The sequence below is a fragment of the Equus caballus genome, chromosome 15, assembly GCF_041296265.1.
Source record: "Equus caballus isolate H_3958 breed thoroughbred chromosome 15, TB-T2T, whole genome shotgun sequence".
NCBI classification, from domain to species: domain Eukaryota; kingdom Metazoa; phylum Chordata; class Mammalia; order Perissodactyla; family Equidae; genus Equus; species Equus caballus.
The window spans coordinates 24,381,361-24,405,942 of record NC_091698.1 but is presented as its reverse complement, the minus strand read 5'-3'; the positions used below and the strand labels follow the sequence as shown (position 1 = coordinate 24,405,942).

The 24,582-nt window shown below is 50.1% G+C and overlaps 1 protein-coding gene across 4 annotated transcripts in view; it reads right to left on the bottom strand.

Moving 5' to 3' along the window:
* Window positions 1-597: 597 nt before the first annotated feature.
* Window positions 598-24,582, bottom strand: part of CHST10 (carbohydrate sulfotransferase 10) — a 29,552-nt gene continuing 5,567 nt past the window's right edge. For 2 of the 4 annotated variants that reach the window (XM_023618550.2, XM_070236082.1), the window contains exons 3-8: window positions 19,574-19,681; window positions 18,896-19,027; window positions 12,110-12,201; window positions 6,227-6,461; window positions 3,933-4,038; window positions 598-2,459 (exon numbers count right to left, since the gene is read on the bottom strand). In XM_023618550.2, the coding sequence (XP_023474318.1) occupies window positions 1,922-2,459; window positions 3,933-4,038; window positions 6,227-6,461; window positions 12,110-12,201; window positions 18,896-19,027; window positions 19,574-19,616 (1,146 nt within the window). In that variant the 5' untranslated portion in view covers window positions 19,617-19,681 and the 3' untranslated portion in view covers window positions 598-1,921. Of the gene's footprint in view, window positions 2,460-3,932; window positions 4,039-6,226; window positions 6,462-12,109; window positions 12,202-18,895; window positions 19,028-19,569; window positions 19,682-24,582 lie in introns of all 4 variants that reach the window. The other 2 variants (XM_070236081.1, XM_023618552.2) reach the window with 2 other exon arrangements.

Sequence of the window (24,582 nt, the reverse complement as noted above, 5' to 3'; positions counted from 1 at the left end):
CTGTGCGGGACAGGAGCGGCACTGAGCAGGGGTGGTGGGGTGTGCCCCTTTGGACCTACTGTGAAATGTCCAGGAGATGTTCTGGTGGCGAGCTCCACTTGTTTGGCAAAATGTTAGGAAAATGACCCAAATGCTAGAGAAAAATGACCTAAATCTAAATGCCAGAGGCCCCGGGGAGGATGGGCATCCAGGTGTGCAACCTTTTGTTGTTGAGAGAAAACGACTTTTTAAAAAAATTACAACTAACTTTAAGGCCTTAAATTCAGATACATTATTCACACTATCACAGTTCAAGTAGGAAAGAGGTAATCAATTGGCTCATTAGGAGTGAAGTGATTTTAACAAGGCTTTGCTAAAACTTTATAGAAAAATAACTTGGGTTGCATCCTTTGCATGTCAGTGGAGGATGAGAGACCACTACACTGACTGCCCCTCGTCAACGTCGTGGTCAGCCGCACCCGAGCAGCCTCACTTCCCTTCCACGGTCCTGTCACCATACGCCGTCCGCGCAGACCCGTGTGGCCCATCACTGGCAGCAGGCCTCAGGACTGTGAGTGGGCAGGGAGCCCCTTGCCTGGAAGTGCAGCACGTGTCAGGTTTGGCACATATTTTTAATTTTATTTTACTTTCACATTTACAAACTAAGGAAGGCATTTTGAGGAAGGGAAGGCTGAGGCTGCCTGGAGGAAAGGCTGGGCTCGGGGCGCTGTGCAGAGTCAAGCACTTGGGACTGTTACCAGGGAAGCTGTCCCATATCTCGAGGGCCCTCACTGTCAGACAGCATGAGATGGGAGCCGTGGCGTGCTCTCAGGGCCTGGAAGATGAGTTCCTGGAGGCTGCCGGGGCCCAGGATTTTATTGCTGGTGAACTTGATTATCCAACTTATAGTCCGGGATGATGGCATTATCAGAAATGGGTTCAGTGGTGAGCATTTTGCTGAGATGAAAGGAAACTGAAATGTGTAAACTGCACTGATTCTGCGATGCTGGCATGTTGCCCTGCTTGCCTTCGGCCCCAGGGGTGGGCCCTGGAGAAGACAGGGAGAGAACCCCGCATCCAGACAGGACAGTCAAAGACAAGAGGCAGGCAATAATCAGGATGGACGTGACCAAATCCACAGCAGCCTGAGCTCCGGACCCAGCCAGCGCTTCCTGTTCCTTCTAAGTTGCCCAAAGATGGTCCCTTTCTCAGGTAGAAAGATCATACATTCCCCTCACTTCAAAATACATCTCTTGGGCTAAATGAGATAGTCAGTTGGGAGGCGGAGGTTCAGACACAGGGACGAGCAGCACGCAGACACGTACCCTGAAAAGACGGATTATTGAAAAGGGCCCTCGGGCATCCTGAAGTTCACAGGAACAAAACAGTCACAGAAAGAATGGTTTGCCTCTGCGATGACAGCAGCACCAAGGTGAGGGCCAGAGATGCCATGTTATTACTCAGATTTCACCGTGTGAGCCCCTGTGACTTCTGCAGACCAGAAGCTTCTCCATCCCTTGTGAAAGTGCTGGGTGCCATTCCTGCAACCCACTGGCGGCAGGCAGCACCGCCCCACCATCCACAGGAGCCGGCAGTGTGTCCGCCTCTTTGACAACTGAGGGAAATGACTCCTGACGCCGTGTAATGTTCCCTCCCGGTCTGTAAAACTGCGATGTTTAGTCCTTTTCCCCTGCTGAGGACAGCAAAGGCCCAATGGCACTGGTAGGGGTGGGGAGGGGCCAAGGGCCCTCAGCGCACCTTATGCCCAAAGTGAGTCGTAACGGTCAGGGTCCAGCTTTATCAGCCGAGGCACGCACAGGTCCATGGAGACTGCGGGAGTCTTCAGGAGCAGCGCGATGATGGAAGTGTCATTTCTGTGCTCAGATCTCCACTTGGTTAGCCTCTGGTCTAACAAAGATACTTGAATTCACAATCCTACGCATTAGTTCAGCAAAAAATCTGGCTTCTGGTACCCAAAGAGCTTAAAGTCCCCTTCGAAACGTGCATACAGGCGCCGGATGTCTCGTTTGCTGATGCCCAGGAAGTAGTGCTGCACCTTGGTTTTATTATACATGGTAATGCCTGGAGGGATGGTGGGGTACGACACCAGGTGGTCTATGCCCGCTTCTTTTAAGATGTACGGGGCGTCATCCTCCAGGGTCTCGTGGTGACCAATCACGCTGTACTTGATCTCGCAGGGTGCGCACAGTTCCACGTACGTCACCCAGTGAATGATGTGGTCCCCAAACTGAAGGTCCAGCCACCTGTGGTTTGGATCGCCCAGGTAGCGCACAAAATCTTCAAACTGGATGCCCCTGGTCTCTGTCCGGTTCCTCCTGTACTTCCTGATGATGCCGGGGGCGATCTCATGCCTGTACCAAGGTTCGAAGCGGGGGTTGTGAACAAACTTATCCTTAAAGGCAGAAATCAGTCTCTCGAAGGGGTCTCTTACAATAAAAAACTTGAAGTATGTTTTCAAACTAAGGAAAAAAGGAAGATAAAGAAGAGGTTAACCCGATGTTGTTGGTTGTCACAGTTGGGGGCGGAGAGTGAAGACCACCAATTGGGGCAGCCACGGCCCCCGTTCCCTGAACCCTCACCCCGGCCGAGCCTGTGACGGGTGCATTACGTGCAGCTCTTATGTAAACTGCTCAGGCACCTTGGAAGCAGACCCTGTGACTACCCCGCCTTACAGGTGAGGAAACGGAGGCTCGGAACCTGCACTGGTCTAAGGCCACAGCACTCAGCATCCTTCGGGGCCACCGTAGAGATATCTACTTAACCTACGTTTGGTGTATCTGAATAGTTCAGAACTTCAAGAACATTTAAAGGTTTTCTTCCTGGGCAGACAATCATAAGGGCAGGAACCGTGAGTGAGTGAGGAACAGTGGAGGCCAGAGAAAAGTTACTTTAAGGGCATGTCTTTAAAAATTCAATTCCAAACTGCCAAGGAAGGAAAAACGAGGGAGGAGCAGTAAGAGGAAATAGAGAGCGAGGCTCCAGTTGGCAGGAAAGGTGGTCTGGGGAGTGGCACAGTGGTGCCAGTGTGAAGGGCCTGTGATGAGGGTGACCACAGAGTGACAACATGGACACGGCTGTGATTACGGTGTGTGTCCTCCACGCCAGAACCTGCTCTCAGGGCTCTGAGCATCTTAACTCACTCACTCTCACACAAGCCCAGGAGATCAGTGCTTGGGGGTAGCAGGACCCCTCCCCAGGAGAATCTCTGACCGGGCATTTAACACCTGCGTTCAAAAGGTTCTGCACAAGTTGGGAAGACCAAATAAGCCACGCCAGAAGCAATGACAATGAAGTAGCTGACAAGCAAGGGAAGTCAAAGGGCATTTGGTGCCCTGACATTTATCTGCTGCTTATGCATTCCTATTCCTCTGAAACCTTGCTCTACGGGGCTGTTTCACAGCTAACAAAGAGAACTTTTCAACGACTAGCTAAGTAGTTTCTTCATTGCCAGTCTCCATCCTTGCCATGATCAGTGAGGGCAGTCTCTCCCTGCCTGTGCCAGGTCCAGTACACGCCACCACTCCTGGGGGCAGCTCCTGGAGAAGCAGGCCTGACGTCTTTGGAAAAAGGAAAACCTAAGGGGGTTTCCCTGCAACCCAAACCCCTTTTGTATGAAATAAAGATCACATTCAGTAAAGAATCCATAAAACTTAACAGAACCAAAGCAGAACACAAACAGCCACTCATTTCCATTATGTAACCTTCACTTTCATGGCCTGCATACAGCCAAGGGTGGAGACGTTCTGAAGTTCTCAGGAAGACGTGTGAATTTAAGTGTGCTGAGTGCTGGCGTATGCCTGGCTGCCTCCACCAGCGCAAAGCCACGGCCCCCAGTATTCCCGGAGCAATCTGGGATACACGGCCAGCAGGGAACTGAGCCTCAGCGTTCATCAGAATCGCTCCCCCCAGCCCCCCCAGGTACTCGCTCCTACCGCTTCTGAATTTCTGCTTCGCTGAAGGAAGAGAGTCGAGGCAGGCCGTTCTTCTCGTGGTCATGAACCACGTTTTCGGGGATCTCTTCGATGGAAGGGAAGGCTCCTGTGAAGGAAAGAGGGAGAGGCCTGGGTTGGCTGCCTGCCTCGGTGCCATCCTTAGAGCAAGATGCTCATCTCTTGACTCAGGCCCCAGGTCCCCCACAAGCCCACCCTAGTATCCAAGTATAGGTTACTGAATTCCAAAACTGCTTCTGCCAGCAGGATGAGAGATGAAAGTGAGGAAAGCTGCTGGTAATCCATAAGCCAACTAGAGGAAACAGACGAGCTAGGAGGAGTGGGGGGCAATACCTACCCCTGGCAACACACCTAAACTGGGTTAAATCTGACATTTGAAAAAGATCACTGCATGCAAACAATTGCTAAAACCAGCAACACTTATTCTGCTCTGAAGCTGGGGGAAAACGCTGGAGGAGCAGACCATGACACAGTGATTTACACCCACAGCACCGTCGTGGGCCCATCGCTCTCAACAGACCAGGCTTTCCCAGCACCACAGCCCCCGGGGCTCAAGGTGGCTCCTAGGGAACCTCACAGCACCCCAGGCTGGCAAGTGGCAAAGATGTTTGGTGCTGGAAACGTGGCTAATGCTGTGGGAGTGACGTGATCTATTTGAATCAGGGGTGAAGGAGGACAGGGAGTGTCTGAGGCGGCGGCAGGGCAGGATGGAGAGGCCAGGGCCTGGGGCCACTGCTGAACAGAGGCTGCGTGCAGCCCATCGGCGGGGTGGGGGGTTGGGCAGGTTTTTCACTCTTTTCTCCACTTAGATAAATGGAAATAAAGCGTCACTGAGAAGATCTTAGCCAGGCCTCTGCAAACCTTCACACCCGTCTTTATGTTAATCCTCTCTCGTTAAACTTAGAGTCTGGCAGGGAAGAATCTGTTTCTGACCATCTAAGCAGTAGCCACGGCCTCACCTGCTTTATTCATTCCTTCCCCAAATGTGTAAGCACCGTCTGGATCTCTGCGCTAAGTGCTGTGGAGGCTGTAAAACCAGCAAGAGGAACACCCGCCCTCAATGTGCATTTGCCCCTGGGCCTGCGCAGGCACCTGTCCCCGTGCAGGTGTGTCTGGAGACGACTGACGACAGCCATAAGGACCATCCTTTTTCTATTATACGGCCTGGCAAACCACTCCCATTTTTATCCCGCCCTTGTAAATGGGTGTTTACTTCTTTAAAGTCTGACGCTTCACACCGTGCTAGCAGATTTGTAAGACTTTTATATATTTATTGTTTTAAACTTGATTTGTAACCTCATTCTTTGATATCAAAAATCCAACATACTGTCAGATTACTCAAGAAGCACATTAATTATACAGACGATGAGGCCAGTGTCTCCCTTTCCCTACCAACCAACCAGTGAAAAGGCCAAACGACAGCAAACTCTGAGAACAGCAGCAGGAGTGGTGGGTGGAGGACGGAGGCCCCAGGGCCACCTCCCACTCTGCTCCAAGGCCTGATTCCAGGTGCAGGAAGTCACAATGCAGGTGACTGGAATCAAGTTCCTTCTGAAGCTGAATTTAACAGATGGAACCCATACTTATCTTGGATCAGTTCAGAGTAATTGGAGTTTAAACAAATAAACATGGTGTCTGAAAAGAGTGGTGAGTAATCAAAAACTGCAGTGTGTGAGGCCACTTCTCAATGGTCTGATCTGTTCCCAAATTTCCTGAAGTCAATTAAACCCTCTGAATATCGATGCTCAGTGTAAAATGGGGACAATTCCTTTCCACCCAAGCGGCACAGAATACTGGGTCTGTGGGTGAAGAGGCTCCCAGGCCACCTGGCCAGGCTCCCCTCCCAGGCACGGGGTGTGGGGGGCCCTTCTCACCACACAAAGGGCAGCTGTGAGGGCAGCTTCCTGGGCTCAGGGAACGTGACGCGTTGACCTACCAGGCCAGAGCGAGTAGGGATCAGTGCACTGCGTCTGAGAAGAAAAGGGATCCACCCGGGTGGGCAGGCTGCCCGGGATGGGGAGCCCGCTGTGGACAGCCAGGAGATCCTGACCTTAGGTGTGGCCCTGAGAAAGCGATCAGTACCGAAATTAACCCACCAACTTTTAAAGTCCCACACTAACAGGAAAAACACGACAGAGAACTGCCTTTTCAGGAGAACCGTGCCTTCCTCTGCTCCTCTCTCCACCCTCCTCTGCCTCCCTACCCAGGCCGCAGTGACCTCCCTGGGCAAACCCAGCTGTCCCCCGCCCACCACAGTCACCGGGCGCTGCACGCACCATTTAACACGATCAGCACTTTCTTCCACTGCGTGTTGCCCACTTTGGGAGTCTGGCAGAAAAGAATCTTGTGCTTGTCACAGACAAATATTCGGTCCAGGACAAACTTAGAGACGGCAGTGTGCGAGAGATTCCTCAGGGCTTCATCCCTGCAGACATTGCGGATGAGTTCCAGGCGCTCCAGATAGACCAGGGGTTGAGCAAGCTGGCTGTCTGGGAGCATTGCCCCAGTGGGCTGCAAGCAAGGAGGAGGCACAGGCTTCGTTAGCAGCAGACAGGGCAGAGCCCTGCACGAGCCCCTGGGGGCCATGCAGGAACACTCGGGCGCGAGAACCTCGGAGCCACCCTCGCAAACAGCAGGGCTCTGGGGTGTGACCCACCCACAGGGGCTGGGGCTTCAGGCCACGCGGCTACGCAGGACCACGGCTTAATCAGAGAGCGGGCCTTCTTCTCCATCCTCAGCTGGGACAGACCGAGGCGGCAGGTGGGCTGCCTGCCTGTCGCTTTGCTGATGGCATTATGGCCCATGGTTTCCCAGAAACAGCGGGTACTTCTCATTCAGGGATTTTAGTGCTGGCCAGGTTCCCCCTTCGTTCTCCCTAGCAGGTCCCTCCGGGTAATTCTGAGTGTCTGTGTGACGGTACCTAAGGACCAGCTGTCTACACACATGGTGACTGTTTTGAAGATACTCTGGTCTACTGGTATATCTGGTTTATTAATTAAAAAAATACCTTAGGTCATTCAGCATGGGTTTTAAAAATGCAGAAACCATTTGTTTCCTTCGTGAAAAGCACCTGATTGCGTTTCTCTGTGAGGTAGTTTCAGGAGAGGGGAGGGTTTGGCTTGGTCGTCACGGCTGTTGTCCCAGAAGTTTAGCCACCGTGAGCAAATGCTGGAGCTCGGCGGCGGTGGAGTCATCAAACCAGGAGAGGAAACCCGAGCGAACTGTGGGGTGAAGACTTTGATGCCAGACACCCATGCCCGTGAGGACAGTGAGTCTAGAACCAAGCAGGGGCGGGTGAGCTGGAAGCGCACCTCAGCCCCTAGACCATGGGACTTGCTAGGAGCCCCACCTCCGGCGGGGTTTCTGAGGCCAGGGTCCAAACTGCACAAGGGAAACTGCTGCTGCTTTTATTTTGTGATGTCTTTTTTTTTTTTTTCTTGTGGTAAGGAAGATTGTCCCTGAGCTAACATCTGTGCCAATCCTCCTCCATTTTGCATGTGGGATGCCACCACAGCCTGGCTTGACGAGCGGTGTGTAGGTCCATGCTAAGGATCCGAACCTGTGAACTCCAGGCTGCTGAAGCAGAGAGCACAAACTCAACCACTATGCCACCTGGCTGGCCCCATGTATCAATTTTTGATCATCTCTGAGTTATCTGGAATAGGTCCCTGAATAACTTTTTTCCCCTCAAAAAATCAGCATATGGGAGGTATAATTTCCAGCCCGTGTGCAGCTAAGGCAGTTCCTCCGCTGCCTACACACAGAGAATACAACTCGAGTGAAAACACCGAGTCACAACTCTCCCCATGAAATTCTTGAGCTGAGGCTTCGTCACGTTCTGGGACTGACCAGTGCAGAGAAGTCCGTGCCCCTGCCACTGTCATTTCTTTATAGGCAACCGACTTTTCATACCTGGGTGCTTGCAGGACTTTTTGGTCATGATTCCAGCACATTAAAAGTTCTGCCAGGAAATGCGAGCGTGAGTGTCCTCGTTGATTCTGCCTGGAATGTGGTGAGCCCGTGTGCCAGCGTCCCAGGAAAGGTCCTTTCCTCGGGACACCTGGGCGGGGGGTGGAGCTCACGTGAGACAGGAGGAAAGTCATTTTACCTTAGGAGGCGGGCAGGGGTGTCCAGTCGGAGCCTCAGCCCCCGGTTCACGCAGGTTTCCTCTCCTGGTTTGATGACCCCTTAGAGCAGAAACCAGTGCCAATGCGCTCCAGCATTTGCTCACAGTGGCTGAACTTCCGGCACAACTGACATGACGACCAAGCAAAACCCTCCCCTCTCCCTAAAGTGCATTCCAGAGAGGCACAATCGGGTGCTTACCACCAAGGAAACAGTCATGCGCCACGTATGTCACACTGCAATGAATGCTTTCTAAAAAGGAAATACACAAAAGTCCTAACAGCTCTCAAAGAGAGTTACGGCTTACAACAGTAGTTGATGTTTTCTCCTTTCAATTCTGGGTATTTCTTTAAAATACAGAGCGAGTACATATTACTTCATAAAAAGTCTGATTTAAAAATAATGGCTGGTGGAGGGAGCACCTATAAAGACTTCTGGGAAGTTCTGGAAAACCGTTCAAGTCCTCCACGGACTACTTCTACCACATTTGGGTACTTTCTGTATCCAAAGGCAGCCCTGCCAAGACAGCACGTCATTTTCTCTCTTCCTTCAGCAGGACTTCCACCAAGTAAAAGCCACAACTCTCTCCCAGAGTCCCCTCTGAACGTCCTTCCAGGGCTGGCCTGTCCCTTTCTTACCTTCCACGGGCCCCCTCTTTTCTTTCCTTCCTCCCTTTTCTACTGAGTGACACACTATTTCCAGGCACTTCCTGAAGTGGCCTCAGGGCCTTTCCACTGCCCAATAAATCAGAGATGAATCAGGATAGCTGGCAAGGAAAACGGATGCAAAATGGGTTCATTTAACTTTCCTTCTTGAGTGAAGGTTGACTTAAAAAATCAAGAAAGATGAAAAAGCTCAGTTCGAAATTATGACACACATTCCTTGGGTCTGCTTTAGAACCTAACCGACTATCTGTAACACAAGAGGCCTTTTGTTAATGCTCGAGCCAAAATTTTACAGCTTTGTTAGGAGGCAGAATTGATCGTTTGACAAATATTTGCTGAGTCTTTACTCTGTGCTTGGATGCAGTTGTAGAGTTTTCTAGAGATACTGGGAAGGCCTCAGCTGAGAGAGAACATGCGTGACACTGTGTGTGTACATGTATGTGCACATGCATGTGTGCATACTTGTGTGTGTGTGTGCACGTGTGTGTTGGGGGTAGGAGGTGAGGGGGCTGGAGGGGGTAAATGGAGATGCACCAACACAGGCAGAAGTTGTTCAGTGCCCCCCATCCTTGACTTTTTATCCCCTCATTGTTCACATCCTGGTGGAATGTCTGCCCACAGACGTCTCCTGGTTTTCCAAGAAGCATCTGGAAAGGCAGTTCTGAATAGGGAGGCTGTTTCTTCCAACCCTACTCCTTTGGCCACCTCTAGTTGTGGCCTTGTTTCTCAGCATTTTGAAATGTTTCTGCTGTTAGATCTATTTATGCCCTTAAAGTTACACAGAACTTCTTCCCAAGATTTTAAAGCAGATAGTCCCTCCAATTTAACTTTATCGAGTGGACTAAAATGCCCTGGGCTTTCCAGGCAGTCCACTTATGTGGCAGTTGTAGGAACCTGTCCTCCCCGAGGGACAGGATCAGTTACAAAGTGGGGAGGACATAAGCCTCTGGAACACTCTGGAACAGGGACACTGGGAATATGGGACACAGAGGATTCCACCCCACCGCCCTGGCTCCCTGCTCTTTCTCCAAGGCTCTACCATAACCAACTCCCTGACACACATAACCTTTTACAGGACACTTCGTCTCTTGTGTGTCTCACTCGATTTCCTGGGTTTCCCTGGAGGAGGAAGGATGTCTCGGGGATCCCTAATGGCTCCTTCCCGAGGTGAAGACATTCTACAAGTGAGAGCGGGCACCTGCAGACTCACCACCTCCGCTCCTTCACAGAGTGACCTCCGCTCCTCTCCAAGGAGCAGGAGCACCACGCTGCTGCCCCGGCCCACGCACGTCTCCAAGACCGCGCCAGGCACTCGCCTTCCTGCTTTGATAAACGGAGTCTAGTTTTACCTCGTTCCCTCATTGCTCTCAACTCTTGCTCACTCAGAGTCTCTCTCTCTTCTCCGCACTCTATTCCAAGTTTTGTAAACCTCAGATCTAACCTGGATCACGGCCGACACTCAAGAGCAGCACAAGCCAGCACCTCCAAACAAGTTCTCTCCAGAAACTGCAGAAAAATCGCCATCATTTTCAAATTTGCTTTTCTTAAGCATTATATATATATATAAAAAAAATTTTTGTTCAATTGCGTTTACCAATTGGCGTTTTCTATTTTTTCCCTTTGCAAATATACTAAATCAATTTTAATGACTGAGATTATTTTTCACTCTTTTCCACTCAAGTATTCAGCTACGTTATGCACAGAATAAACTTTTAAAGGTGGGCCATGCAACCTGATCACCTTTCTAAATCACCTTTCTTTTGGGAAAAACTATGCTGAGTTCAACTTCTACCAATTCTTGGCCTTAGAGGATGATGTCCGACCACTGCTCCCCAGCTCCTTCAGCCCACTCCTGAGTGCTCTGAGGATCAGCGGGACAGGGCAGGAGGGGAAGGGGACAGAGGACACTGAGTTGAAAGCCCAGGCCCACTACTTGCTGCCCCTGACACACTGGGTCAGCTCCTCGAGCCTCACATTTCCCAACTGCACATGAGAACAGAAATACTTACACCTCCGAGGGCTGCTCTTGATCACCAGTAGGATTAAAGCCCAGTAAAGTGCTTTATAAACGGTAAGCACATTCAGGTGCAGTATTTTCAACCACAGTTACTCCTGAAGGCCAGCAGCCTTCACAGGAGGAGCACCCCTCCGTCCGCTGGGAGTGACCCCAGGATGAGCGGTCTCCTTCCTCACAGCTGCGCAGCGCCAGCCCCGCCAGTCTCAAGCTGTGCTCCTCCTGCAAAACCCTTACGCTACCTTCGCGTCATCATTGATCCAAGTAACGAAACAGTTCTCTCCTTAACTTTTTCTATTAAAGCCACCCTCCTATTTCCTATTGGGATTTCTGGTTTCCTGTCTCTGTGGTCCATCCACGCTCCCTCCTTGCCCTGGAATGCTCATCCTAAAAGCAACATTCCCAGTCAAAGAGACCTGCAGACTTGATCTCTAGTCCATCAATGTCCTGCAGAAAGTAACCCCCAGCAGCATTTTAGTCTGAGCTGGTACATGCTTTCTAGACTTTGCTGGCTTCTAATCTGTTGCCCTTATACTGCAAATCCTGGACAGGAACTGTCCCCTTCTCTATGGTTTAATTCCGGGCTGAAGAGCCTTCTGGCACAATTGCAACCTGAACCTTCCAGACTCAGAATGGGGGTTAGGAAGGGAGAGGGGATCTCAAAGAGTGTCCCCACCTTGGCTGGGAAATGATTAGCACTGTACGTGCAGAAGGCACCTGAGGAGAGAGACCTGGAGTCTGAGTGTAAGGAAGGTGCGCCGGGCGAGAGCCACAGTCGCGCGCTCCGCCGCCAACGCCCACACGATTTGGGATGATCGGCCGTTCTCCAGAACTCAGTTCTCTCAGCCATATTGTTCAGAGGCTGGATTAGCTGCTCTTCTGTCCAGGACCCCTTCTAACTCTAAGATTCCATGATTCGAGGCCAGAAAGCTTTTCCCACTCCCTTGGTTTTCTCCTGCCCTTGCCTACCACCCTCCATCCCCCTGGCAAGGATCGTTCTCAGCTGCTCAGGAATTTAACTCAGTCAACATGTACAGAGCACCCATGATATACACAGCACTGTGAGGAACATAAAAACAGATGTGACCATGCCTCCCCCAAAGAGAAGTAAAAAGATGAGCAGAAACGTGCAGAAGCAGCAACTTTAAAGCAGAACGTGATGGCAAGTGGAAACCAGCTGATGAGATGACAGCACGGACAGAGGGAGGCCAGTTCCCACACAAAGGGGGACCCACTGGGGCAGGAGCGGGGAGCAGGTGGGAGGGAGACACCACAGGTAACAACCAGGAGAGGCTGCCCTGCTCCTCTGCTGACCAGGTCAGAGGGGACAGTGCCCTCGGTCTTGCTGTGCCCACCTTCAGTTCCTCAGGAAAGTGCTTCTCTCCTGGCAACTTCCCCGCGTCTGGCACGGCTGTCAGGAACAGAAGCTCCTGTCTGGCGCTGTATGCTAGGAGACAGAGAGGTTAAAACGTCTTCTCATGGAGCAGCAGACACACAGATCAGCAGGATGGAACAGAGGCCCCAGAGGGAGACCCGCACGAATACGCCCGACCGACATCCGACAAAGGTGCAAAAGCAGTTCAGGGGGAGAGTCCTTCCAACAAACGGTGCTCAACTGCACCTCTACAGACCCCAAACGGAGCCTTGACCCAAACCTCACACTTTATTCAGGATCGAACTCAAAGTGGACCAGCACTTAAATGTAAAACATAAAGCTATAAAAAACAGGAGAAAATCTTTGGAAAAATTGGTAAACCCAATCTCATCAAAATTTAAAACTTTTGCTCTGCAAAAGACCCTGTGAAGAGGATGGAAAGACAAGCCACAGATGGGAGAAAGTATTTGCAGACGACACATCTGACAAAGGACTAGTATCGAGAATATGCAAAGAACTCTCAAAACTCAACAGTAAAAAAAAAAATAGACAATTTAATTAGAAAATGGGCAAAAGACATGAACAGATATTTCACTGAAAAGGATCTACAGGTGGTAAATAACCACACGAAGGCTGTGCAGCATCATTAGCCATCAGGCAAACGAAAATTAAAACCACAGATGAGAAACCACTACACATCTATCAAAATGGCTAAAATAAAAAATAGCAAAAACTCCAAATGCTAGCAAGGATGCAGAGAAACTGAATCACTCATCCATAGCTGCTGATAATGTAAAAAGGTGCAGCAACTCTGGAAAACGGTTTGGTAGTTTCTTAAAAAACTAAGCGTGCAACTACCAAGCAACCCAGCAATTACACTCCTGGGCAGAGAAATGACAACTTCTGTTCACACAAAAATCTGCACACAGATTTTGTGGCAGCTTCATTCGTAATAGCCTCAAACTAAAAACAACCCAGCTGTCCTCCAACAGGGGCAGGTTAAACAAATGGTGGTACATCCATACAATGGAATACTACTCAGCAATAAAAAGGAACAAACTACTGATACACACAGTAAATCGGATGAAGCTCCAGGGGACTACAGTGAATAAAAAAAGCCAGTCCCAAAAGGTCACGTACTGTATATAAGATTATTGAAATGACAAAATTACGGAAAGGAGAACAGATCAGTGGTTGCCCAGGGAGGAGGGGCAGGTGTGGAGGATGGGAAGAAGGAGGTAGGTGTGGCCATAAAAGGGCAACACAGGGATCCTGGTGGTGATGGAGAAGTTCTGCATCCTGACTGCATCAACGTCAACATCCTGGTTGTGATTCTGAGCTGTGGTTTTGCCACATGTTACCTGTTGGGTTAAACTGAGTAAAAGGTACACAGAACTCTCTGTGTTATTTCTTACAATTGCATATGACTCTATCTCAAAATTAAAAGCTTAATTAAAAACAAAGCCAAGTTAGCAGTCAAGTTAGTGATTACACATTACCTAGAAATTCATGGGAATTGAAGTAAGACTAGAGAGGGGCTGGCCCAGGGGCACAGTGGTTAAGTTCACACGCTCTGCTTCGGCAGCCCAGGGTTCACTGGTTCGGATCCTGGGTGCAGACCTACACACCGCTCATCAAGCCATGCTGAGGTGGCATCCGACAAAGAAGAATTAGAAGGACGTACAACTAGGATATACAACTATGTACTGGGGCTTTGGGGAGAAAAACAAAAAAGAGGAAGACTGGCAACAGATGTTAGCTCAGCAACAATCTTCCTCAAGCGAAAAAAGGAAGATTGGCAACAGATGTTTGCTCAGGGCCAATCTTCCTCACCCCAGGGGGGAAAAAAATGCTAGTCCAGGGTAATAATTTACAACAAAGTGATTTGGGGGAAAACTTTGGGGTAGAACTTGAAGTTAATGTTCAGATCTTCACAACCAAAGAAACATTTGCTTTCAGAATTTTGCAAAGCCTAATAAATAATTAGAAAGAAAAAGCAAATATCAAATAAAAGCATAAAAATCAGCATAAGAAAACATAAACAAAGGCACACTTTGCTTTAAAAAAAAATCAAAACCCACTCCTCCTGGGTTATTAACACCAACACTTTCCACACTCTACTGCAGCCCTGTCCTGCCCCCGTCTGGCTGTTAAACATCCCCCAGAACCGACCCGCCGAGCGCGGCACTGCCTAGCAAGCTCCTGTGGCGTGAGGCCCTCCTGCAGGGGGAGGACAAAAACCCCTCACAAGTGCTCTGACAAGAATGACAATCCCACCTCCCCATCTCTGAAACCTCTCAGTTATCGGACTCCAACAGAAATCTCCCCGCCACACACCTTTATGAATGCCACTAAAATCTTTTTTCCTTTTCTATGTTTGAGTTTAAATGCAATCCTGACCAGAGCTGTGCACAGGAGCTGTTCTGTACCTGCAATGAGGACAAAGAATATTACATAAGGTGTAAAAATAGAGAAAAGCGCCAGTGCCCTCAGCTCCCAAAGCTCCTGCACGCACTCGAGGGCTGAGAGACCCGGGCCCAGCCCTCTGCCTCCTGCGCGTCCTCGTCATCTTTGAGCACTGACACAGTAATCAATTCACACTCCCCTTCGTTGGGTCACTTTGTGCTCCAAAAACAACGACAACTGTAGTAGCACTGTGGCGCTCAGCTCTGCCACAGGCTGAATGGGTTTCGCAGAACCCTAAGCTTCCTTGACATTTTACAGAGCACAATGTATTCTGAATTCTAAACAATTGACTTAATCAATGAATTTTTGAAAAGCAACCTCTCTCACACACTCTGCAGCACACAGAACAGGCTGTGGAAGCTGTGGAACATCTCACACTCCAATGCCACACACACCAGTCGATCATCCACAATTTTTAACATTTTTATGATTTTAGACTTCCTGGTATTTGCTCCTCTACTCCCCTCTGTCCTGATTCAACTAGAGTCAAACAAAACTGATAACACAATTTACATCTGGTTTTGTATTAGCTCACTTTTGTTATAGGCATCATTCCATTGTTTTACAACATGTCTTTAAGTTTGCCAAGGATGTACTGCCTTGTTTTTCCAGAAGTGATCACACCCACGCATCTGCCTCTTCATGCTGTGCGTCAGCGGCCCAGCATCACCCTCACCACACGCTGGGCAGAGGGTGTGCAGAGACATTCGAGTCAGGGGCTCTGCCCTTAAGGATTTACAGCCAAGGTGAGGGGCTGAGTCGAGGCAAAAGGCTGGAAAAGGAGTCAAAGAGAAGTAAGAAGAAAACCAGTGTCTCCACACACACACCAGATTCACAAGGACGCCATTTTTTATTTCAAGTCTTAACATTCCATGCCACGGAATTCCAATTACTGAACGGGATTTATTTCCCTATGATAACACCTGATTCTAGTTCAATATAACGCTGACATTTGTCAACCAAGGATGTGTCATTGCCACAAATATCACTGTGACTTCAATGCTGAGCTGAGTGACCAGAAAACCATTTTTAAGAACAAGGTAAGCACCGCTTTAAACAGCAGCTCAAGACAAGACTGCTCTTCCCATCAGCTCAAGTGGTGGGCAAAGCATTGAGAACAGGAAGGTGAAAAGCAAATGCGCGTGTCCACTGAGTGGGATTCTGGAACGGAGCCCCATTTCCCCGGAGACAGAGCCAGAAGGAGCAGCCCCACAGACACCCAGTTACAACCAGCTCCCCGAACACTGAGAGCGAGGATTTGCTATCCGCTTTCCAGGAAATGCAATTCATCGCATAGGACACCACTGTGTTGTCACTTATTTCCTCATGATGATACTTTACAATGGGCTTTTGGTTCAAAAGCAAAAACACTGCGAACACGAGTGAAACAAATTCCAACACCTGAGAACAGCTCTTATGGCCACGCGTTTACAAACCTCTTTCGCTTTCCTGTACAGCTCCAGGATCCATGGGGGAGGCACTGACTGCCTCCCCTAAGCCTACATGACCGTACCCACCAAACCACAGCCCTGGAGGGGCAGCGACGCCTGAGCCACCCGGCCCAGGCCCTCTCTGACGGCCTCCAGGGAGGCTGTGTTTAACTTCTTGTGGGTGCCAGACGCCTGCTTGTCATCCAGACCAGCAGGACACCCTGCGAGCAAGCTCACCTCCTTCATTCAGAACTCAGCCAACGGACATCCATCTTTGTGATGCTAACCAGGTACTTAGGGACAGGTAGATAAGATCCTGTGTGGTCAAGATGCGCTGGGTTATGTTTTGGGCCCGAAACAAAGGGTTCTCACTCTAAGTTCACCACACTCTGTGGTGCCAACACCACCGCCACGGTGACCCACCCTGGGGAGCTCTCCATGTTTCCCGCAGGTGGCAAAAGAGGAGTGGGGTCACGTGTCCACCAGCACCAACGCTCCCGACAAAGTGGCCCTACCACCGCGCTCCCATCCACCGACTACAGCGACCACAGCGAACATCAAAGGGCGCGAGGAATTGCCACTTGCGGAAAGGGCCGGGCACGTGGGGAGCAGCACCCAGGACGGCCACAGGGCTTTCCTCCAGGTATAAACTCCTACAGCCCGGCATCCTCCTCTGCAGGTTTACCTCCTGTCCCTTTAAGTTTTTGCTCCCTTCACAAAACTCTCTAGAGCTTCTACACTTTTCTGAAAAGGTTCAGCATGAAACTGGCCACATTACAGCAGAAGGGCCCCTCACTGATCAGAGCCACCGAGGAACGAGGCGTCCTTTAGAACCTATTCTGCCAGAGGACATTACAAGGCAAAGGCACACTTATTTCATTATTTTTAGTGGAAGTCTCATAAAATGTATTACATATACTACTACTTTTTTAAACAAAATAAACCATAATTTAACCTCATGACTTGCCTTTAAGTGCCCTCCCCACCAGGGGTGACATTTGAGGGAATCAGGAGTAAAACGTGTGGGCTCCTGGTAATATCGACTTCAGGCTCTCAGCAGCCCGCTTCTCCTTCAGTTTCCCAGCTGCGCTCTACGTCTGTGCTTCTCACTGGGACCCACTGCTAGAGACCCTAATGCACTTGGTCTCCAGTTGGGCCCAAGCAGCAGAAGGTTTACAAAGCCCCCCAGTGATTCCCAAGTGTCACAGGGGTGAGAACCACTGCTCTAATGCTTAACAGGGATCTCCATCACAGGTAGCATGTAACTGTGCCGGAGCAGCTGGAGAAATGTCCAAACTGTCAAGCTGAGATCTTCGTCTCAACTCAACAACCCTCCAACATTCGGCCCTTGAGTATCTGTGATGCTCCCCGATTGCTCTGTAATGCTCCTGGTACCCCAGACACCTGCACGTCTAACACTACCTTCCGGAGGCTGTGAAAACCTCTCAGTTCTCAGGAGGGTTCCTGGAAGATGAGGGTGGGACTTGTGATGACAGCCAGTTGGGGCCTGAGAACTTACTGAAACGAAGCAAGCTGAGAACCAGCCCCTGGGGCTAATTTCAGGGCTTCCCTCTTTGGCCTGCAGATCTGCCTTCCAACCTTGCTGTTCCTCTACAGACAGGGCAGGAGACAGAGAGGATGGGGCAGGGGTGAGGCATCAGGGACCACCAGCACAGCAGGGACACCCAGGAACTCTCTGGGGTGCAGCGGAGCCTGTAGCCTGCTGGTCACACGGGTGGCACAGGTTGTGCAGCTGCCAGGAGTAAATCAGGAAACTGCTGGAATGGATACTTTCTAATCTCCCTTTCTGAAAGGCTGCACCTGCAGGAGAAAGTGCAGAGTGCTATGCAGACTAAAGTGCTGTGCACACCCACATTCACAGGCATCGTCCCTATCAGGCAGGTGGTGTCAGGCAAATCTAAAGCTGTTCATGAGCCTTTTTTTGCTTAGGAAGATTTGCCCTGAGCTAACATCTGCTGCCGATCTTCCTCTATGTATGTGAGCTGCCGCCACAGCATGACCACTGACAGACGAGTGGTGCAGGCTCATGCCTGGGAATCAAACCCGGACCACCCAAACGGAGTGTGCCCAACTTAACCACTAGGCCACTAGGGCTGGCCCAAGCTGCTCATGAGCCTTTTCAACATCTCCTATGTACCTTGCCTCACTACACCACTGAAAGGAGTGGCCTTGCAGTTCAAGATGACCATCCCTGCACCTCCTTAGGTGTACCCCACACTTCACAGTACTCAGATGCCCGTTCTGCAGAAACAACACTACGGTCCAGGGAAGCGAAGGTCAGAGGCATGAACTAGAACCAGCTCTTCGGAAGCCGGGCTTGGTGCTCTTTATACGCCCTCATCTGAACGCCGACACCAAGTCAAGGAGAGTTAAAAAATCTTCAGAGACAACCTGACATACAGATATTTAAATCACCTTTCTTCCGGTGGAAGTCACTGAAGGTCACTTCCAAACAGGTGGCCGCCAGTGTACAGCACCTGCTGGCACCGGGTACGCTAATCAATCATGGCAGCATCTCACGATGACACCGAGCAGGCGAATTCCCAGACTCAGAGCCTGTGAGCCGCCTTGATGCCTGATTCTGCTGGGAGGCCACCAAAGAAGCCCACAAGGAAAGCACGTTCCGCCCACCCCAGGGGAGGTGCTGGGGAAGAGCCTTCCGTCCCCTTCCACCTCGCCTCTCACACCTCTGTTACGTGAGGGATTTGCACACCATGACCTCTGAGGTCACTTCCAGCATTAAAGTCCTTTGCCTTCTGTGACAAAGGCCACGTGTGGATATACCTAGGAACAATATCACAGCAAGGTCTAGATTAGCCAAAATCCATTCCACGAGGAAGCATACCCACCTTCGGGGTCTTTAAAGGTCAACGTGATGAATTTGCTAGCCACCATGAACATGAAAATCACCCAAAAGCATGCGGCCAACAGAAGCCACTGGTGGTGCATGTTGTCAAAGGTCAGCCATTCAGTGATTCTTCCTGGAAAACAAGCAAAATGCCTCTGCTGCTTACAGATGAACCAATTAAACAAAAGGCAGTCAAAAGAACAGGGGATTTCAGTTAAGAGAAGCAATATGAATATTTCAAATTTTTTTTTTTTGCTGATTCAACGTGTATTTTGACCCGGTATTTAACTTAACATTTTATTTTTAATTAGTAATATTAATTTATGGATTTGACAATTAAATCAAATTTAAAGCAGCCATTTCTACTTGTTTTTGGAATACGTGATAAGATTTTACTTCCTCAGATCTGTCCTCCTGGCTCCTTTCTGGCCCAGGCTAACATCAGAACGTGTTCCTAGTAGCCGGCACCCAGCAGGACCTGGAAGCAGGTGGGCAGGGGGCGGCCTGCCAAAGGCTAGACCTTTGCTGCGCAGAATTCACAGGGCGCAGACACCGTTCTGAGGCAACGACGAGCAGGCTGCGTTTAAAATCCTGATTCGCTGGGATGTGGCCACACCTAGAGAATCTCTAAAGCAGTAAAGGAACGAACACGGGAGCTTCTGCGTCTCCATTCACTTGCCTGCAAGGGCCTGGGTGGAACCTTGGGGGTGGCTGTGTTTCATGCTATCACTGCCCGGAGTGATGCAGAGCACGTCAGTCCTCAGTGGATCACAGAAGTCACACTCTGCTGCAGGGGACACACAAAGAACCGGGGAGTCGCACTCAATTCTTGGCAGGAGACACAAAAAAGTGTGTTTCATTTCACCTTTAACACAGTGCTTCTTCAAGCCAAACCAAACCACTTCAAGAGACCCTGCCGGGCGGGGCTGGCTTCCACCAGCTGACTGGGGCATCCGTCACTCCTGGGCTGCAGGGAGGGCCAGTCCTCTAAGCACAGTGCTGACGGCAAAGGATTTCAGAGAGCTTCTGAACGCTGGAAGGGACAGAGCTCAGCGACGACCCAGGTCATCAACTCTCCTCCTTGTCTCAACAATCTCACTGGGACCAGGCATCTGAAACCCGAGCTCCCTCCACCAGGTGGTTATCCAGCCTACACCTGAATACACACTGCCATGGGGAGCTCACCACCTGCCATGCGGCCTGTACCTTTACAGGGTGGTTCATGAGCCACCTTCTGTCATCCTCGTGGCCCACACATTAGCCCCAGTGTGTTTCCTGGGGTTCCCAAGTAGGGTTGTCAAATTAAATAAAAATACAGGACACCCAGTTAAGTTTGAATTGCAGATAAATAATAAACAATTTTTTAGTATAAGTATGTCCCAATACTACATGGGGTATACATTTACTAAAAGAAGCTATTTGTTGTCTCTCTGAATTCCAGACTTAACTGGTGTCCTGCATTTGATTTGGCGACACGACCCAACAAGGAGAACAACAATCCCGCTTTAACCGCCAGACGCCAGCGGGCTGCCCCAGCCGAGCCTCCCTTTCTGCTCCTGCCCTTCCTCACCTGAGGCAGCTGCACAAAGCAGAGAGCCCTGGGTGGCTCCACCACACACCAGCTCCGTGACTTAGCAAGTCACTTAACCCCTCGAAGCCTTGACTTCCCAGCCCTAATACCAGGCCCTCCTCCCGGGGTGGCCATGAGGATTAAATGAGAGAATGCACATAAAAGGACCAGTACCCACCCGGCCTGGGGCAGATCCCCTATAAACACAGATCAACCCATGCCTCAGCATCCTTTGTGACTTTCCAATTTAATCCACGTGTACCTTTCTAAGTGAAGTGGCCAGAAATTAACACGACAGCCTGGTCTGCCCCAAGAGGAGAGGAAAAGGCGGTACTGCCATCGCAGGCGACTCCAGCAACTAACCCTTCTCTTCTAGAGACAAGCAAGGCACAGACTGTGCCAGAGGGTGCAGGGCTCCCCAGACCTGACCCTCCAAGACGGCAACACTCGGAGGGGTCCCTGTGGGTCACAGTGGGGCGCTGCACTGAGAAACCCCAGCTGCAGGCCTTTTCTAACAGAGGGCGGAGGGGCCAGTGTGGGTTGGGCAGCAAGCAGAGAGAAAGAAGACAGTACCAGGAGGGTGGCCTGCTTCCAGACAGATGGGCCTTGGTTCCTGGGCACCAGTTCTCAGGAAGATTAGAGACCGAGGTTCTGAGCGGCCTGGGGCCTGCAAGCCACAGTTAGCTCAGACAAGTGAACGTAGACGAGGGGTCTGCTCCCTCATGCACGCAGGCATGCTCACTCTGCAGGGCCGGGAGCAGAACCCTCTGGTACGGCCACTCTCGGCGGCCTGCTCTGCTCAAGCCTGCTGGGCTTCTGGCCCAGGAGCCCCCTCCCTGGCATCAGGCCAGCACTCAGAAGGTGCTTATGGTTCAAGGATCTCCTCTTTCCCATGGGAACTAGTCTGCTGAAGGGATCTGAGTCTGCCCACCGAGCTCACCTCTAGATAAAAGTGGAAGATAATCAATCAATAGCCTTTCATGAAAATGAGGATCACGTCACCTGCTCTCCAGAAAGCCAGGTGGCTCCCAGGTAGGATTTCTCCATCTGGGCTAATTGAAAAGTGAGAAGCCTTGCCTGCGTGCCTAAGTCTTGGATTTTCATTTAAAGTCAGGAGCCCTTCACTTCTTCCCTGCAGGCCGGGGTGGGCGCTGTCTATTCTCTTCCTTTCCCAGCTGGGGAGCTCTCACCTATAAGAATACAACAGCCACCTGCATACCCATCAGTGTGCTGTGAGGGCCCGATGAGACAGAGTCTGCCAAAGTACCTCGTCCACAACTTACTATACGTCACCCACTGTCTTCTTTCAAATGGGAATTTTATTTTAGAAAAGCTCAACTTCTGAAGTGACTTCTGCCAAACTCCTAGTAAACTAAGATGCCTAGAGAACCTGACCCCTTCCAAGCCCAGCCACTGCAGCGGGGTCGGGAGAAGGGAGGTCTGCCAGGTTCCCACCTGCCCCTCCTCTCCTCCACGGCCCACCTGGACTGGGCAGGGGTGGCGCGCAGGACACATGGGCACTCTGATGGGGGCTGCAGATTTGGAAAGCTGGGGAGCATAAACCCTAGCCCCTGCCAAATATGTTCTTTTAAAGCAGAGTATAAAGCCACAGGCCCTCGCCAGTATCTTGAGTACAGCCACCAAGACCAGACTGAGGCCTGCTGATGCCCCCCGTGCCACAGAGCCTGCAGGGCTGAGGGTGAAGGCCCGCGCTCAGGGAGCCTGGGAGGGATCTCTCTCCTGGCCACTGGGCTTCTGTAAATGCCAGGTCGGCACAGCAAGGGAACACTGGGCTCTCCCTGATCCACACCCTGTCGGCGCCCCCAAAGTTGCTCTCCGTTACCGCATCTCATTTCACTTCCTCCAGTGCTCCCACCGCAGCCTGAATGCTTTGGGCGTTTACTGTCTGCCTCCCCGAGAAGGTGAGCTCCTGTGAGTACACCAAGGACCCAATGGTCACACAGTAAGGCTGCAATTGTTATGTCCTGAAGGATTATGTCAACCAAGGAACTTAGGAGAACTCAGGGGAGCTGAAAGGTACTTCAGAAGACACCTTGCCCAATCCTCTACCTGGGAGTTTCTAAACTCTTTAAGGTATGAGGCCCCATTTCAACCTCAAAATATTTCTCCAGTCTCCTATGAGAATAGATAAATGCTTAACATCTGATAACTGAGACTAGAAAACGACCAAAAGCTACTAGGACTTTAGTATTACTTGAAAACGCAATTATGTTTTATAAATCACGGCACTTACATGCATTTGAACAGACGTACAACATTAAACATACTGACTGGGGTTAAGAAATCATGGCAGAGTCCAAAATAATTTTTTTTAACTATAAATAAAACTCTCTGCTGAAAGGCAAACTAATTGCCTAGATCTAAAGCATTAAGATATATTAGTAAACAAAAAGGTAAGCTGCAGAACTGAATGTAGGATCTTACCTGTTAAAAATCATATACATGTGGTCCTATGTGATTACACACACACAAACACACATGGATGTAATGCACAGAATAAAATCTTCAGAGCATGAGTGGAGCCATTTTTTTACTTTGCACAATTTTGTATTTTAAAAAAACTTTTGCAATAAGCATGCATCCATTTTACAATAAAAACCAATAAAAAATAGAAAATGCCACCTACGTCTATGACCGTGATGTTTTTATTTCTGCTGTTTAGTTTTTTCTACCTGACTACCACCAACTGCAGTCTCCTGACCGCTTTGCACAGTGTGGGAAAGGACGGCAAATACCCCTCCAGCCAGGAAAAACGTGGTGAACGGACAAGGTCAATATGTATCTGAATATTTAGTAAATACATCTTTGTCTTCTTAGTTTTTATTTAGTTTAAAAAAACGATTTAATATTTACAACATAAAGTATAGTAAACACCTGTTTACAGACACTCGGCTCTATAGTTTTGCTGTACTTGAGTTTTCCAAGGAAAGAAAGTGTTACACACAAGGTTGGAGGCCCTCCCTCCGCAGAGGTCCCCTCCATCCAGGCTATTACACGTTTACATCAAATACGACTCCTCTGATAGGAGCGGGAGCATGGGTGTGGGAAGGTGTCCTCCGGCCCAGAGAAAGGCAGGGCAGACTGGGGAAGGCGGGGAGGCGTGCTCACCCAGGGCCGGCCAGGACACGCTGCCTTATGCACGGATGCTTTCCAGGGAGGCTCACGCTGGCAGTAAGGCCTGGGGTGAAGAGATGCACGGTTTTTAAGCACTTAATTTTTTTTTCTTGTGTTCGACAGCAAGAAAATTCACAAATTATACACAGACTCAAGTGAAAAAGCTGTCAAAGCAAGCAGGTTAAAAATCTAGATAAATGTGGACTTGTTCTCCAAGTGGCATGTATGTGAGCCACCCAGAGCCAGTAAGACAGAAGCCTGGTCCTCTCAGAACCCACCCCGACTCTGGTCCAATACCCCTACAGCTGACGACATATGACAATCAAACATGAGCAGATGTATACCTGCATGTACGTTTAAGGACAAAATAACCTAAAACTGATGATTTGCCAAGATCATCATGAAAAGGGGTACACATTCACCCAAAAAAATAGGTGCCAAGGATACAAGACTGAGTCTCAAACCAAACACAGATGCACACACAGTCCATGTCCTCCTGGAGCCTACAGTCTAACGGAGAGACACATACGCACCAAAGAATCTGTCCCAGAAGGGGGAGGAGGAGAGCGACACGGCGCTGCCAGAGGAAAATACAAGGGGACACGACCCGGGCGGAGGGGTCAGGGACAGCAGTTACCTAAGGAGGTGAAGGGTCAGGGTTCTGTGGCAGGGGTAGGTGGGAACAAGCCAGGGGCCCTGAGTAACTACAGGAAGACCCCTGCGGCTGCAGTCTCCAGAGCGCCATCAGAGACAAGCAAAGCAGATGCGGTCAGACAACGCGGGGCCTCAGAGAGCTGGTACGGAACCTGGCCTTTACCTTGTGGGCAACAGAAAGCCATCGACGGGAGTTTTACGTGAGAAGAGGGATGCCGGTGTCGTGATCGGATTTACATTTTGAAGCTATTTCTCTGGCAGCAGAGGCAAAGACATACAGCACACCGTCCACTGGGCAATTCCCCAGTCTCAAGGTCATTTCCATTGGT